The sequence below is a fragment of the Herpailurus yagouaroundi genome, unplaced genomic scaffold (genome assembly GCF_014898765.1).
Source record: "Herpailurus yagouaroundi ecotype Mexico unplaced genomic scaffold, PumYag 188, whole genome shotgun sequence".
NCBI lineage: Eukaryota > Metazoa > Chordata > Mammalia > Carnivora > Felidae > Herpailurus > Herpailurus yagouaroundi.
Genome location: NW_024412419.1, coordinates 30,533,756 through 30,548,864, shown reverse-complemented (window position 1 = coordinate 30,548,864; position 15,109 = coordinate 30,533,756). Strand labels below are relative to the sequence as shown.

Here is a 15,109-nt window from a genome sequence, read left to right as displayed (position 1 = left end):
ACAGGAAATTGGGAAGATAGGAGAGATTTTGAAAAAGCTATTGTTATAGTTTCCCTATAAAGTAATGATCCAGGGGTACCTGGAACCAGGGGCTCAGTCAGTTAAGCATCTGACTTCAGCTCAGGTCATGATCTCACAGTCTGTGGGTTGGAGCCCCACATTGGGCTCTGTGCTGACAGCTCAGAGCCTGGAGCCTGCTTCAGATTCTGTGTCTCCCTCTCTCTCTGACCCTCCCCCTCTCACACTCTGTCTCTCTCTCTCTCAAAAATAAATAAACACTAAAAAAATTTTTCTAAGTAATAATCCAAAACTATGATAGTGAAAAAGGATAAACGTAAAGGTGATTATGAAGAAAAAGGTTTTTTTTTATTTTATTTATTTATTTATTTTAAGAGACAGAGATTGAGTAAGTGGGGGAGGGGGAGAGAGAGAGAGAGAGAGAGAGCGAGAGAGAATCCCAAGCAGGCTCCAAATTGCCAGTGCAGAGCCCAATTAGGGGCTCGAACTCACAAACTGTGAGATCATGACCTGAGTGGAAATCAAGAGTTGGATGCTTAACCGACTGAGCCACCCAGGTGCCTCTGAAAAAAGAAATTGATCTTATACACCAGTCTTATTGTACATCTTAAAAGTCTTGGTATAGGGGTGCCTGGATGGCTTGGTCAGTTAAGCATCTGACTTCAGCTCAGCTCATGATCTCATGGTTTGTGAGTTCGAGCTCAGAGCCTGGAGCCTACTTCAGATTTTGTGTCTCCCTCTTTCTCTCCCCCTTCCACCTCTTGTGCTCTGTCTCTGTCTCTCTCTCAAAAATAAATAAACATTAAAGAAAAAATTTTTTAAGTCTTGATGTAGTACATAGCATCTGTTATCTGAGTGAAGCAATCTTAAACAATGAAGAAACTATAATACTTATTGTTGATGATATTTCACTAATATTTAATATGAGAATATATAGCAATTTACATATATAATATATAGTATAAAGTTATACTTAATACTACAATACATAGTTATAGAAAATACAGTACTATAAAACCCAAAGTGTAAATTTTCAGCTTTTAAATTTGCTTTATCACTCAATGTTTTTCACATCAGTTCCAAATGCTAATTTTTGTTTTTAACTTGATAGTATCCATTACAGAAATAGACAATGAAGTTTTTTCACCCGACATGACCAGGGTTACAAGCTAAAGACATGGGATTTATATTTGAGTCTTAATTCTTATTCATCTTTATCCAATCTATTACTCAAAACTTATCCTATCTTTTTTTGAAACTTCTCTAGGATTCAAGAGACTCTGACTTCCTATTCTTATATCTAATCATCTCATAACTAGATAACTATAATAATTTCCTAAGAGTATTCCCCATCAATTTTACCTAGAACAATTTTACCTCTTCTTTGTTTAAGAACTGTAAGTAGTTTCCTCTTGCATTACTGCCTCAAGTCCGAATATCCTTGCTCAGTTCTCAAAACTTTTATTCTACTCCCTAATGTGTACCCATTAACCTGACCAGTCCAGTTTTCTCCTTCAGCTTATTTTAATCTCTATACAGTCTGCATTCTGTTTTCACTTTTCTTGGGTGCGTTTCTTCCCCCTCTTTCTCCTTATACAAATGGATTCAACCTGTGTCAGATCTCATTTCTTTAGGGAAATGTTGCCTGATTACTCAGCCCTCTCTGACCTCTCCCTTCATACAATTTCTTTGGCAGTTATGATCAACCGTATTCTATGGCCCTGAGATTTTAAGATAATCACTAAAAGTATAAAATCCTAAAGTATTCCTCAGCTGTGTGAGTTTTTTGAGGAATTCTATCTCAGATGCCAACCACAGATTTTTAGCACTTAGTTCTGTACTTGTTTGGTGTAGTGTATACTCTTTTTTTTTTTTTTTTAAGTTCATTTGTTTAATTTGAAAGAGAGGGTGAGTGCCAGCAGGGGAGGGACAGAAAGAGAGGGAGAGAGAGAGAATCCCAAGCAGGCTCCGTGCTGTCAGCACAGAGCCCTATGCGGGGCTCAAACTCAGGAACTGTGAGATCATGACCTGAACTAAAGTCCGGAATCAGACGTTCAACTGACTGATCCACCCACGCACCCTGTGCTGTATAGTCTTTTCAGCTAGGTAATAACAGTTTTTTTTTTCAACATTTATTTATTTTTGGGACAGAGAGAGACAGAGCATGAACGGGGGAGGGGCAGAGAGAGAGGGAGACACAGAATCGGAAACAGGCTCCAGGCTCTGAGCCATCAGCCCAGAGCCCGACGCGGGGCTCGAACTCACGGACCGCGAGATCGTGACCTGGCTGAAGTCGGACGCTTAACCGACTGCGCCACCCAGGCGCCCCAATAACAGTTTTAAGTATAGATGAATTATTACATATTTCCTAGAATGCTTAGCATATTTCTAGATACTTGATGGGTACTTAAATAATTTATAATAGATTTTTTCCAGTTAATTAAGTGTTAAAACCAAACCTTGCTTTTCAACGTAATGGTGGAAAGCCTTGTCTGCTCTAGTATGCACAGTGTACTGAAGATAATTTCATATTTATTTGATAATTTACTATTATATGTTCATTATGAAAGTTCTTATTAAACAGTAATGTTAAAATTCTGTATGAGGAACATTCAACTAACTACCTTATTTGAGGATTCTTGGGACTTTTAAAATATCAGCTTGTTGTCTTCTTTCTTCTGAAATTTTATCATGGAAAAATCCAATTGATAAGAACCTCTGAGTGGTTTTCAAGAGAAAGGGTGTTTATGTGTTTGCTCATCCATTCAACAAATAGTTACTGAATGCCTGCTATGCACCAGGTGTGTTCTAGTCATGAAGTAAACACACAAAGATCCTTGCTCTTTAGCCCTAAATTCTTGGTTTTTAACCCTAAATTCTATATATTCCATTATTTTTGTGAGATTCTTTTCCCTCACTTACTGTGCGTTTGGGGAGATAATGAAATGGGAGAGAGTTATATTTCCATTTTAAAAAGAAAGAAATACTTAGTTTTAGTTAAATGTTAGTAATTGGATGCTGTTCAGGTATCTGTTTCCTACTCGAACCTCCCTATTCTGGAATACCCTTAAAGATGTCATAATCTTACTAGCCGAATACATTCCACCAGATGGCAGTTGTAAAATGCTTGTTCCTTTTTAACCTTTTTAGGCAGTAATTTTTTTAATAGAACAAATTAATATAAACCTAAGATTTACAGTGTAACAAATCTGGTCTCAGCCAGATAGCTTAGCATTAAGTAAATATTTGATATTAATTATGAGTTATTGTTGAGTCTAAAACAGATTGTGTATGTGTATTTGCTTATGTTGTATTATGATTGAGACCAGCATGGTAATTGCATAATTTTAAAATTAAAGTTTATTGTAATTGACAGACCCGGGATGATCTTCAGACTTTATCTTTGTTATTTACAGGAGTCCAGTTACTTGCCCTTTTAGTTCCCACTTTGATCTCCTATCTGCTGGATGAAAATTCCTTTGCCTCAGCAAGCACAGTTTCCAAAGATCTTCATGAGTTTGCACTCCAGAATTTAATGCATATTGGACCTCTGTATCCACATGCTTTCAAGACAGTAATGGGAGCAGCGCCTGAGTTGAAAGTGCGTTTGGAAACTGCTGTTCGGGCAAGCCAAGCCAGCAAAGCTAAAGCAGCTACCAGACAGCCAACCCCGACCGTACATTCTGCACCAACGATTAAGCTAAAAACAAGTTTTTTTTAACTTGATATTCCATTTGTTTTTATGTATACTACCTAGTGGCACCTAATTAGCGATAGCAACTGTATCATTCCGAGCTATAGGTTCTGCGTCATTTGAATTGTATGCCTCAGATAAGCAGGACAAGTAAAATAATGCTCATGCCGCTGCTTTCTGATTTTGAAGGAGTGATTATTATCATGTGGTAGGTGTGCTTTCATTTTTCTCCTAATAATGTTTTGTTTTTGTTAATTAATTTATTTTTAAACACTGAGCCATAGGCTCTTAAATTTAAATGCTAAAAACAATTATATCATGTAGTTGGGCAGCCTATTGATATTGTCAGGAAAAAACAGGTCAGTATTCAGCATCTGTCATGAAAAAATTTAATTGAAAAACATGCAGAATTTAAATTTTGAAGTAACCAGAATAATGGAAATTATCTGTTTTGCGGTGTATATATAATATGAATAAAATCCCATTTTCTTAGCATTTCTCAGAATGTCCTTACCTTTCTGATAGATCTTTTTACTTTCATATTAGATTACTAAATTATGCTTTGTGTGTAGTTTAATTGTTAACTGAATTAAAACTCTCATTTAAAGGTCCATTAAAATGTTTCAAATGTGGAATAATGTTCTGTGTTTTGTTTTGTTTTTTTTTTTTGATGGCTAAAACTTTGGCCTTGGTTATGTTTTATAATTACAGTGCAGAGTCTTGAGCCCCGACTATGATGGTTACTTTTGTTCATCAAATATTTATTGAGTGCCTGCTGCTTATAAGGCCTCAAGCTGAGTGCTGCAGGGCATACAAAAATGAATTAGTCATAATTATGATTATGCCAGTCTTTTGTGCAATGGGAATTTTACCGCATCAAATAGATAATTGATGAAACGAACATTTGCACAGTGTTGAGCAAATATTAAACACCATGTTTTACCAGACGGTGTTACGTAGACTACAGGTGTCACATAGACTGCAGGTGTCACATAGACTGCAGGTGTCGCATAGACTGCAGGTGTCTCATGGACTGCAGGTGTTGCATAGACTGCAGGTGTCTCATGGACTGCAGGTGTCGCATAGACTGCAGGTGTCACATAGACTGCAGTAGCAACAGCAAGTCACCTTTTTGAATATTCCAGATGCACACCTGTTTCTCATTGGCTGGTCTTCTATTGGCTTGCATACTCTCACCAGCTGGCAGCTCCCATCTTCTTGCTGGCTTTCCTTATTCAGTCTGTTAGGCCTCTAGAGGGGGCTTGCGTTTGCCCATTCCTTACTTTCTTTTATGGCCACAGGGTTGTTGTTTCATCTCAAACTTGCTTTTCCAAAGTTATTCTTGTTTCAGGGGAGATATTTTTGGTAACAGTTTTATTGAGATGTAATTCAGACACCATATAATTCACCATTTAAAAGGTATAATTGAGGGGCGCCTGGGTGGCTCAGTCGGTTAAAGCGTCTGACTTTGGCTCAGGTCATGATCTCACAGCTCTTAAGTTCAAGCCCAACGTCGGGCTCTGTGCTGACAGCTCGGAGCCTGGAACCTGCTTCAGATTCTGGGTCTCCCTCTCTGTCTACCCCTCCCCAACTCACTCTCTCTCTCTCTCTCTCTCTCTCTCTCTGTCTCTCTCTCCTTCAAAAATAAATAAACTTTAGGGGCGCCTGGGTGGCTCAGTCGGTTGAGTGTCCAACTTCAGCTCAGGTCATGATCTCGCGTCTGTGAGTTCGAGCCCCGCGTCAGGCTCTGGGCTGGCAGCTCATAGCCTGGAGCCTGTTTCATTTTCTGTGTCTCCCTCTCTCTCTGACCCTCCCTCGTTCATGCTCTGTCTCTCTCTGTCTCAAAAATAAGTAAACGTTTAAAAAAAAAAAAACTTTAAATAAATAAATAAACTTTAAAAAATAAAAGGTATAATTCAATGGTGTTTAATATGTTCACAGAGTAGTGCAACAACCATCCCTACAATCAATTATGAACATTTTCATTACTCCAAAAAGAGCCTCACGCCCTTTAGCAATCACCCTACAATCCTTCCATTTCTCCCTAGCCTGTCACTACAACAAATTTACTTTCAGTCTCCATCAATTCTCCTATTATGAACATCTCATATAAATGAAATCATAGAATGGGGTCTTTTGTGACTGGCTTCTTGACTTAACGGTTGTTTCTTTCTTTGTTGGTTTTGGTGGGGGTTTATTAGCCTTCAAAAAACTTTACTGGGGGATAAGCCTAGCTCTAGTGGAAAAAGCCCACCTATGAAAGAAGACTGATTATTTAAGTTGGTCTGATGTACATCTATGAATTATACATTCATGGCTCAAAATAAAGACCCTCAGGGTGCCTGGGTGGCTCAGTTAAGCGTCTGACTCTTAGTTTTGGCTCAGGTCATGATCTCATGGTTCATGAGTTCAAGCCCCACATCGGACTCTACACTGATGGTACAGAGCCTGCTTGGGATTCTCTCTCTCTCTCTCTCTCTCTCTCTCTCTCTGCCCCTCCCCAGCTCACACTGCCTCTGTCGCTCTCAAAATAAATAATCTTTTTTAAAAAGGGGGGCGCCTGGGTGCCTTAGTCGGTTAAGCGTCCGACTTCTGTTCAGGTCATGATCTCATCTCAAGCCCCACATTGGGCTCTGTGCTGACAGCTCAGAGCCTGGAACCTGCTTTGGATTCTGTGTCTCCCTCTCTCTCTGCCCCTCCCCTGCTAATGCTCTGTCCCTCTCTCAACAATAAACATTAAAAAAAAAATTTTTTTTTTAGAAGGACCCTCAAATACAAATGATTCTAAAGCCATTACAACCCATGTGATTCACTTACATTGGCTCCTAAAATATGACCTATGTACAGAGGAGCTATACCTTCCTCACAATTAACTGAAGCACAGGGCCATTAAAGGGAGGGAGGGCAAAAATGACAAATAGAGTGTAAGGTCCTCCTCTCTACACTATCCAATAAACATATATCCAGAATGAGAATGAAATGGAATCAATGCCCAGGTGCCTCTCAAAGAGAGCAAGTCCTTGTGGCGCATGGGGTTTGGAACTTTCTAGCATAATACATCCCAACTACTCTGGGTACACACAGTTTGCACCTAGCCCCTGTGCAAGGTGTAGCTCCACTATAGTTTTGATCACTTCCCTTAGGGAACAACCTTTATGCCTCATTAACACCAATCTGTGGCCCTCACTGACTCCGTGGTGCTTTTTTTGTTTGTTTTTTGTTTTTGTTTGTTTTTGTTTTTGTTTTTATAAAAACAACCAAAGAGGTGGCAAATGGTTGCAACAGACATCAGGTTACAGCAATTCCAAAAGCTGAAAAAGCTCTCCATCCACTGGTCCAATCTTCTCCCTTATTGTTACTAGTTTTGCCACAAAAGGGGGAAAGATGGTGGACAACTTCTTTGCAACCAGTCTTTGGCAAAAGTCCATAAATAAGAAAGCTTGTCAAAGGCAGAACCATTATATGGGCTACCTCCTCTAGCTGCAAATTTGGGGCTTGGGGAAAGAAGGAGCCAGGCATGTGTGCAAGAAAGAGGTAAGAGTCCCTTTGTCAAGGGTTTGGTGACCCATCCCCAGATGCCCATCTTGGTGCCCACAGACCAGGGCCCACCAAAGCCCATTATTCAGACAGAAAAGGAAGTGAAACACACACACACACACACACACACACGCGCGAGTCCAGAAATTTGCACAAGTGATACTTATTCCTAACAGTAAGAGCTCGAATGAGAATCCGGAAACTTGAAGAACACACATTTGTCTTCAGGATTTAAAAAATTTTCTCCTGTACTGAAAGATTACTTCAGCGTGGGTCAGGTGCAACAGCGTTTGCTAGAACTTGGTTGTTAAGCACACCCAGCACTGGGAAGAAAACTTCATCTGAGCCAGTGGCTGGTGGACTGGCCAGAGGCCACTCTTTCATAGGTCCCCAAACCCTGTCCCCAATTGTGTCTCCCGCCTCCACCGTTCTGATCAGCATCTCGCCTCATGCTAGCAGGGGGCACGCCAAATTCACACCCCTCCCCTCCTGTGGGCAGCGAGCGGTGCCAAGTGGGAGGGCTGATGGGACTGAGTTTGCCCACCAAGGGCATCGCGACAGTGGCGACGAACCAGTCCCAATGCCCGACATCTTTGCCTTGGACATGGCCAGGATGCGCAAAGCCCCCGGACTCCAGGTCCCAGGCCCCTCATGACATGGCCCCCTCTGCAAGTGGAAGGTACAAGGACGCAAGGGCCGCAGCTAAGGAGCCGAAGGCGGAGATACCCGGATGTGGCGCCTCCCTTGACTTCATGTTTTTAAGCTTCCTCCACGTGGTAACACACATCAGTACTTCATCCCTCTTTATGGCTGGATAACACTCCGTTACACGTAGACCACATTTTGTTTATCCATTCATCAGTTGATGGGCACTTGGGCTGTTGCCACCTTTTGCCTATTGTAAATAATACTGTTGCAAACAACTGTGTGCAAGTTTTTGAGTGGACATAAGTGTTTTCATTTCTCTTGGCTATATACCTAGAAGTGGAATTGGTAGCTCTACAACTTTTTAAGGAACTGCCAGACTGTTCTTCAATCCCTTGTTTCTGGCGCATATAACCCCTTTTCACTCACCTATGTGTAGAGAATAAAGTTTATTTCAGCCTTGGCTGTTTTCTTCTGTTCTTGGTACCTCCCAGACTTTTCCCATCATTTCCTACTTTGAGGTAGGCTGCATCATGCATTGGCAATGATTCTTTTTTCCCTCCCTCTCTCCCTCAATATCTTCCTTCCTTCCCCCTCTCCCCAGTTCTTCTTTATACTTTCCCTAAACTCTTCTGAGCCACTTACAACCTAACGTCTAGGTTTCTGTGATAATATTTATAAAAGAAGCTCTGTTTGGTTTGAAGAATTATATTTATTAATTTGTTTCACTGCCCAATCCATGAGCTTCTTCTCAACCTGAATAATTGTATCTATTTGCTTACAAACATCCAGTATCAGGAAGCTAAAAGGAGAAGCATCGTGGTAGCCAATGGATTCTTTCTGAAGCGTAGTTTGAGCACTGTTAACATTAAAAGAAATAAAGTATTTTCTATTTCCTTTCCAGGTTCTTGTTAATATTGTCCATTTGGATTCTGAATCTAATGAGAGAGAACAAAACTTTGAAGTCAGGTTTCCCTTTTCCAAATAGGTTCTGCCATCAACTAGGGATAGAACTTTGGACAACCTAACCTCTTGGGGGCTTCAGTTCCCTCCTCTAGAAAATGAGAGGAAAGTTTACTGGGTATTCTCTCTATGATCTTTTGCATATCTAAAAAGTACGTATGTCTGTATATTTATCCTGCTTATTTTTATCAAGAGAGGGAATCTTTGGCTGATCCTTTAATATTAGCACACAATATTGTTTCGTCTGATAAATAGTTGTTAAGTGGATATAAAATAGCTATCATGGTAAGACAGTATAAAATACATTAAATCCAGAGAGCAGTTAAATATTGTAGATTATCACTATCAAGAAGAGTTGCCATTCCCATTGTGTTCCAGGCACTGTGCTAGGCACTTTTATATCCATTATTTCCTTCTACGCAAACAATGCTGAATGAGGTATGCAATTAGCACAATTTTCAAAAACACCTTTACTTGTATGAATCACTATACCTCACATTTTCTTCCTTCTTAATTGGAATTTTTAGGTCCATGCCAGAAATGGCTAGAGTCCAGCTATAAATAAATGTCTTGCCTTAATGCTTTCCATCACATGGACTATTTCAAAAACCTAATTTAATCATCACGAATCTATTTCTACTTGTAAAAACGTATGAAATTATTATTGACAGACTTCACAAAATTTTACCTAAAAATTTCATGTCTTAATCACAATTTAGAAAAATCATCCTGAGCTAAGTTCTTGGTGCTATCACTAAACAAACATGTGAGGACCATGCATGCACAAATAACAGTACAACTGTTTTTTCTTTTGTTTCCAGAGCATTTGTTTACAGCCTTGGGCCCCTATTCACAATTCCCTGTCTCTTTTTACCATTAGAAGTCAGGGTTTCCATTCCAGGCATCGTTTTTCTCATATCCATATGCCCTGTTTGCCCTTCTCCCCCACCCCGACCCCCCCAACTTTCAATGCAAGTCAAAATAATACATGAAGGGGCACCTGGGGGGCTCAGTCAGTTGAGCGGCCCACCAGCTCTTGATTTGGGTTCAGATCGGGATCTCATGGTTGGTGGGATCAAGCCCTGCCTCCGGCTCTGCGTTGACAACGTGGAGCCAGCTTGGGATTCTCTCTCCCTCTCCCTCTCTCTCTCTCTCTCTCTCTCTGTCCCTCCCCAGCTGGTGCGTGTGCGTGCACTCCTTTCTCAAAATAAATAAATCAACATTAAAAAAAAGAATACATGAAAATTTAAGTGAGTTTGTTTGGCTTTTCCAACTTCTAACTTTGATTATTCATTCTTTCTTTAAACCTCTTCCTTCTTTCCAACTTATTTCCATTTGTATAGGAAAATACCTCTCTTATTTGTGAAGAAAATGGAGGGGGGAGGTGGGTGGGACTTCAACCTTGTCTAATGAGCATAAAAGTAGACTCAAGAGGAAAAAGGAAAATAATTTTATACATTATTCTAAATTGATTTTAATTAAAAAATGTGCATTCATTAAATTTTGGGGAAAACTTATCACAATTCACCACACAGAGACAATACTGTTGATATTTTAGTCTATTTCCTTCTACATTTGTAATCATCCTGAAGTGGAATGCTGTATCTTGCTTTTGCCAACTTATTTTATAAGCATTTCCCCTTGGAATCACTCTAATAATAAAATGAGATAGATTTAGTAACCATCATTTTTTGATGGCTACTTAATGGTGGCTGTACCACTACTGACCTATGCTGGGTACTAGTTTTTACATTTTTCTAAATAATGCTGCATTTGACTTTTAAAAAATGTAACTTCACAGATTATTTCCTTGGGATAGATTGCTTTTTAAAGGGGTTATAAAAAGATGACAGATTTTAAATTTTGATACACATTGCTGAATCTTAGAAAGTGATGCCTTTTGAAATAACATGTGAATATGAAACTGGGCCATTGTTTTCCAGAGTTGAGAATATACCTGGGAGTATCATTAAATCACAACTATTTGGTTATACCTAAACATTTTTTAAAATGTTTATTTGTTTTGAGAGAGAGGGAGGGGGGAGGGGCAGAGAGAGAGAAGGAGAGAGAATCCCAAGCTCAGCTGACAGCACAGAGCCTGACGTGGGGCTCAATCCCACAAACTTCAAGGTCGTGACCTGAGCCATAAGCCCAAATCAAGAGTCAGATGCTCAACCAACTGAACCACCCAGTTGCCTCCCTAGACATTGTTTAAAAATGGCATTCTAGTTGACTGTAAATCATTATGAAGCTAGCAGAAACACTTAATAGAGTTTGGCTGTTTTTAGTCAAAATATGCTAGCTAAAACAAGAAAGGTGACAGTCCTACTCTGTACCCTGAAGGACCCAGCGTGTGAGGCCTGGGCTTGGGGTTAGAGGATCAGCTTCAGATGCCACGTATCAAGAGCAATGACAGACTAAGGTGTATCCAAGCCATGTGATAAAGAGGAACTGAGAATAAAATGGGCAATTTGGTCATTAATCTTCAGATAGCAGGACCAGATAGTGGATTGCACCAACAGGTCAATGTTTCAAATAAGTGGTGTGCAATTGAATATAAAATGAGAATTTCTGAAGAGAGCCGTTAAAAATGATTGCCTTATGATAGTGCGTTCCTTGACACTGGACATGTACAAGGCGAACTTGAATTCCTGTTGGTCAAAGATTTTGTGATATGGCTGTCTGATGCTGTCTCATTCACTCATTGGACAATTATTTATGGCACACGTATATTCCAGGCATTGGGAAGAATATAGCGAAGAGTCAAGCAAAGAATCTTCCATGATATGTTTACATGAGAGATATGAAATTGTCACAAGTTGTAAGAAGTAGTTGGAGGGAATGGTATGGAGTATGGTTTGAGAAAGAACAGGCGGGGATTTCTATGTAGAATTGTTCAGAACTCCAGACTCTCATCTACTCTTCACACCTTAAATGTGACTACGCACTCTTGGTTGTCTCAGAGATTCCTCAAACCCAATTAATTTTAAATTGAATTCTTCACCTGTATCTAAAACCAACTTCTGCACTCGTGATCTCCCAGTAAATAATACAATTATTATGTCCTGTCGTGTAAAATATAGATCGTGATGTCATCCCTGACACTTTCCACCTTCTCCCTCACTATGCTTAGTTCATCAAGTTTCCTAAATATCTTGTCAAATCCCTTCACATGTCTTTATTGCCATTATTGCCATCTTAGTCCCAATCACATCTGGTTGCAGTATACCAAAGTGGCTGGTGTGGACTGTAGTGTCAGCTTTCCTGGGTTGGAATCTGGCTCTATTATTCACAAACTGTGCAACCAGGGGTAAGTCACTTGTTCTCTCCGTGCCTCAGTTTCCACTTTTGCAAAATGAAAATAACAATACCCATTTTATAGAGCAGCTGTGGATTAAATGAGTTAAGACTTGCAAATGTCCTGAAAACAGCGCCTGACTCTTAGAAAACAATTTAGAAGTGTTAACTAATACTATGTGTTCCACAGAGAAACTGAAATGATCTTCATAAATTCAAATCTGATACCTTGCTGAAAAGTCTCCAGTTGCTTACCTTAGCTAAAGACCAATTCTTTAAGGGGACTCGAGTAATCTGGCCCCTGCCTACTTCACCTACTCATTTCATCCTGGTCTTACAGCCATATAGTAGTGTCCCTATCTGTTAAGTGAAAATGATGTTAGTACTTACCCGTTAAGGACATTGTAAGGATCAAGTTAATGCATAGAAAACGCATAATTTTTTTTTTTTTTTTTTTAGTAAGCGGTGAATAAAAGTAATAATTGTTATTACTTTCCTCTTGCTCTTTATGTCAGGGATATCGGACTTCTTTCAAATGCACGATGTACTTTTCTTCCTCAGGTGTTTGAATTTGGCCGAAAAAGCTCCATTCCACCCGGCGCTAGCTAATTTATACTCTTCCTTCATGTTTTAATCTGGTGTATTCTCATAAAAATGTTGCAGCATTAATTTGATTATTGCAATATCCTAAAAATGGTATTATTTAAATGATCTTTTTCTCTTCTAATAAAAATGTATGTGTTGGCTCCTTCAGCTTGAATACAATCAGCTCGCAGGCAGTAATGTTGCACATTATGATTTCGTGTGAAAGTGTGTTTGAGCTGGTTCAAACCCCTCCTCCTCTCGTTACTTCATGTCCTGCAGCTGGGGGGAAATCTGGGCAAGGAGATAACATAGATAATGGTAGAATTTTCCATTACAGAGAACAACTCCAAGTGCTAAAATTAATACCGACTGGATAGCAGTAGCGAATTGAGGGCCTGCAGGGGAGAGGGAGGGAGATACACTCCGTGTATCTTGTTTGGAAAAAGTTAAGAAAACAGGGGTCTTCAAACCCTAAAACAAAAACGTATCAGACTTTAACCTCACTCATTTTTCTTATTTTTCTGGCACAATATCCAGATTTCCCATCATGTTTACAAATAATAATACTGATGACGCACCACATTTAAATTCTTTTGAGAACTGACTTAGTTTATATTTAAGGACTATCAGATAGGAGTTTGGGGAGGGGAAGCTGCTGTTCTGAGCAATTCAAATCTAAATGAAGGTTGGGTGTCTTCTGAGCAAAGGCTCCACCTGGAAATCAGTATATCTCTGTTTCATGGTTGGCAAGGAGAGTCAGCTTATAAAAAGGTTCTCTCCCCACCTCAAGCCTCACAACGGTTATTTTTACGTAACGAAGTTCTGTGAATTGTAACGAAGTTCTGTGAATTGTTTAAAGTTCAATTCCTGCTTTAGAAATAGGGGCACCATAGTTATTAAGGAGAAAAAGAGGAGGAAGGCAAGAACCAGTTGAGTAGAGCTTTCATTCCCTGGAAATATTAAAAGAGACAAGGATAGAGAAGCAAGGCATGGAGTTGATGGAGAGGATGAAAAAGAATGTTCAAAAACCAGTTGATCTTTGCTGAGAGGAACAGAATCTTAAGTTGGTCACCACTGATATTCTGAGAGAAGTCTCGCTACAGCTTCAGAGCTGTATTATCATTTTAGCCTCCTGCAGTGTTAGCTATTTAGATCAGTGAAAGTAATCCTGATTTTAGGTTTTAAGTATCTATTCCTCCATATATCAGCCACTACAAAATTAAAATTAATTTTAATTTCAAAATGAAATTTTATTTAATAGTTGAATTTACTAAAATGTGTTAGTAACATAAAATTTCTTTAAAAAAATTTTTTTTAATGTTTATTTATTCCTGAGAGAGACAGGGTGAGCTGGAGAGGGGCAGACAGAGAGGGAGACAGAATCTGAAACAGGATCCAGGCTCCCAGCTGTCAGCACAGAGCCTGACGCGGGGCTCGAACTCACCAACTGTGAGATCATGACCTGAGCCAAAGTTGGATGCTCAACCAACTGAGCCATCCAGGCGCCCTGGCAACTCTCTAATTTCAACCACACTCTTCCAAAAGAAAATAATAGTAGTAATAATAAATAATAGTAGAGGCGATTTTCCGCATCCTATCACGTGACTGTGAGGTAGATTTAATTCTTGGACTCCAAGAACATTTTCAAATAACGGAGTTCCTTTACTGCCCAATTTTTTATCGGCTGTTCTCCCAACCCAGTCATTTTTCAGACTTCCAATCTAAGAGGGAGCTTGGAAGCTGAGGAAAGGTAGAAGCAGGGTAGGCAGAAAGGAGAGGTGAGGGAAATTAGGTAGTGGACAGATAGTACAGAGGCTGGCAAACAGTGAGCTATTGAACATTTCTGTTCCCCAAAGTTCTCTTCATGCTAGTGGAGGCCTATCTCTACTCAAGTGGTCCACTCTATTCTCTGGCCAGAATCCTGAAAAAGCCATGAAGCTCAATTTGAAGACTATTCTTGGAGCAGTTAAAAAATCAGAGACCCAAGTGACTTATCATTTATTTATTTATTTTATTAAAAAAATTTTTTTGAGTAAACTCTACACTCAACATGGGACTCAAACTCACAACCCCTGAGATCAAGAGTCACATGTTCTACCACGGAGCCGGTCAGTCTCCTGCACAGTTTTTTAAAAATACCCACTCATTTTAATGAAAAATACAAAAAAAAAAAAAAAAAAGAGCAGATGACTTATTCGTTGTTTTGTGTTCCTATAATCCCCATCCCATATAACATACACATTGAAATAAAAAATAGCCAACACTCTAATTATCTAAATAAACATTTAGCATTTCACAATTTTTCACTCTATACTGGTTATACTGATACATGAAACAACATTTTGACAGCTCTCTCTGTGCTTGGAAATG

General features: G+C 39.4%; 1 protein-coding gene across 1 annotated transcript in view; it reads left to right on the top strand.

Moving 5' to 3' along the window:
* The window catches only part of HEATR5B (HEAT repeat containing 5B), a 103,763-nt gene extending 99,413 nt beyond the window's left edge, over positions 1-4,350 (top strand). The window contains exon 36 of the mRNA XM_040496515.1: positions 3,435-4,350. Within this exon, the coding sequence (XP_040352449.1) occupies positions 3,435-3,739 (305 nt within the window). The 3' untranslated portion in view covers positions 3,740-4,350. The remainder of the gene's footprint in view (positions 1-3,434) is intronic.
* The last annotated feature ends 10,759 nt before the right edge of the window (positions 4,351-15,109 follow it).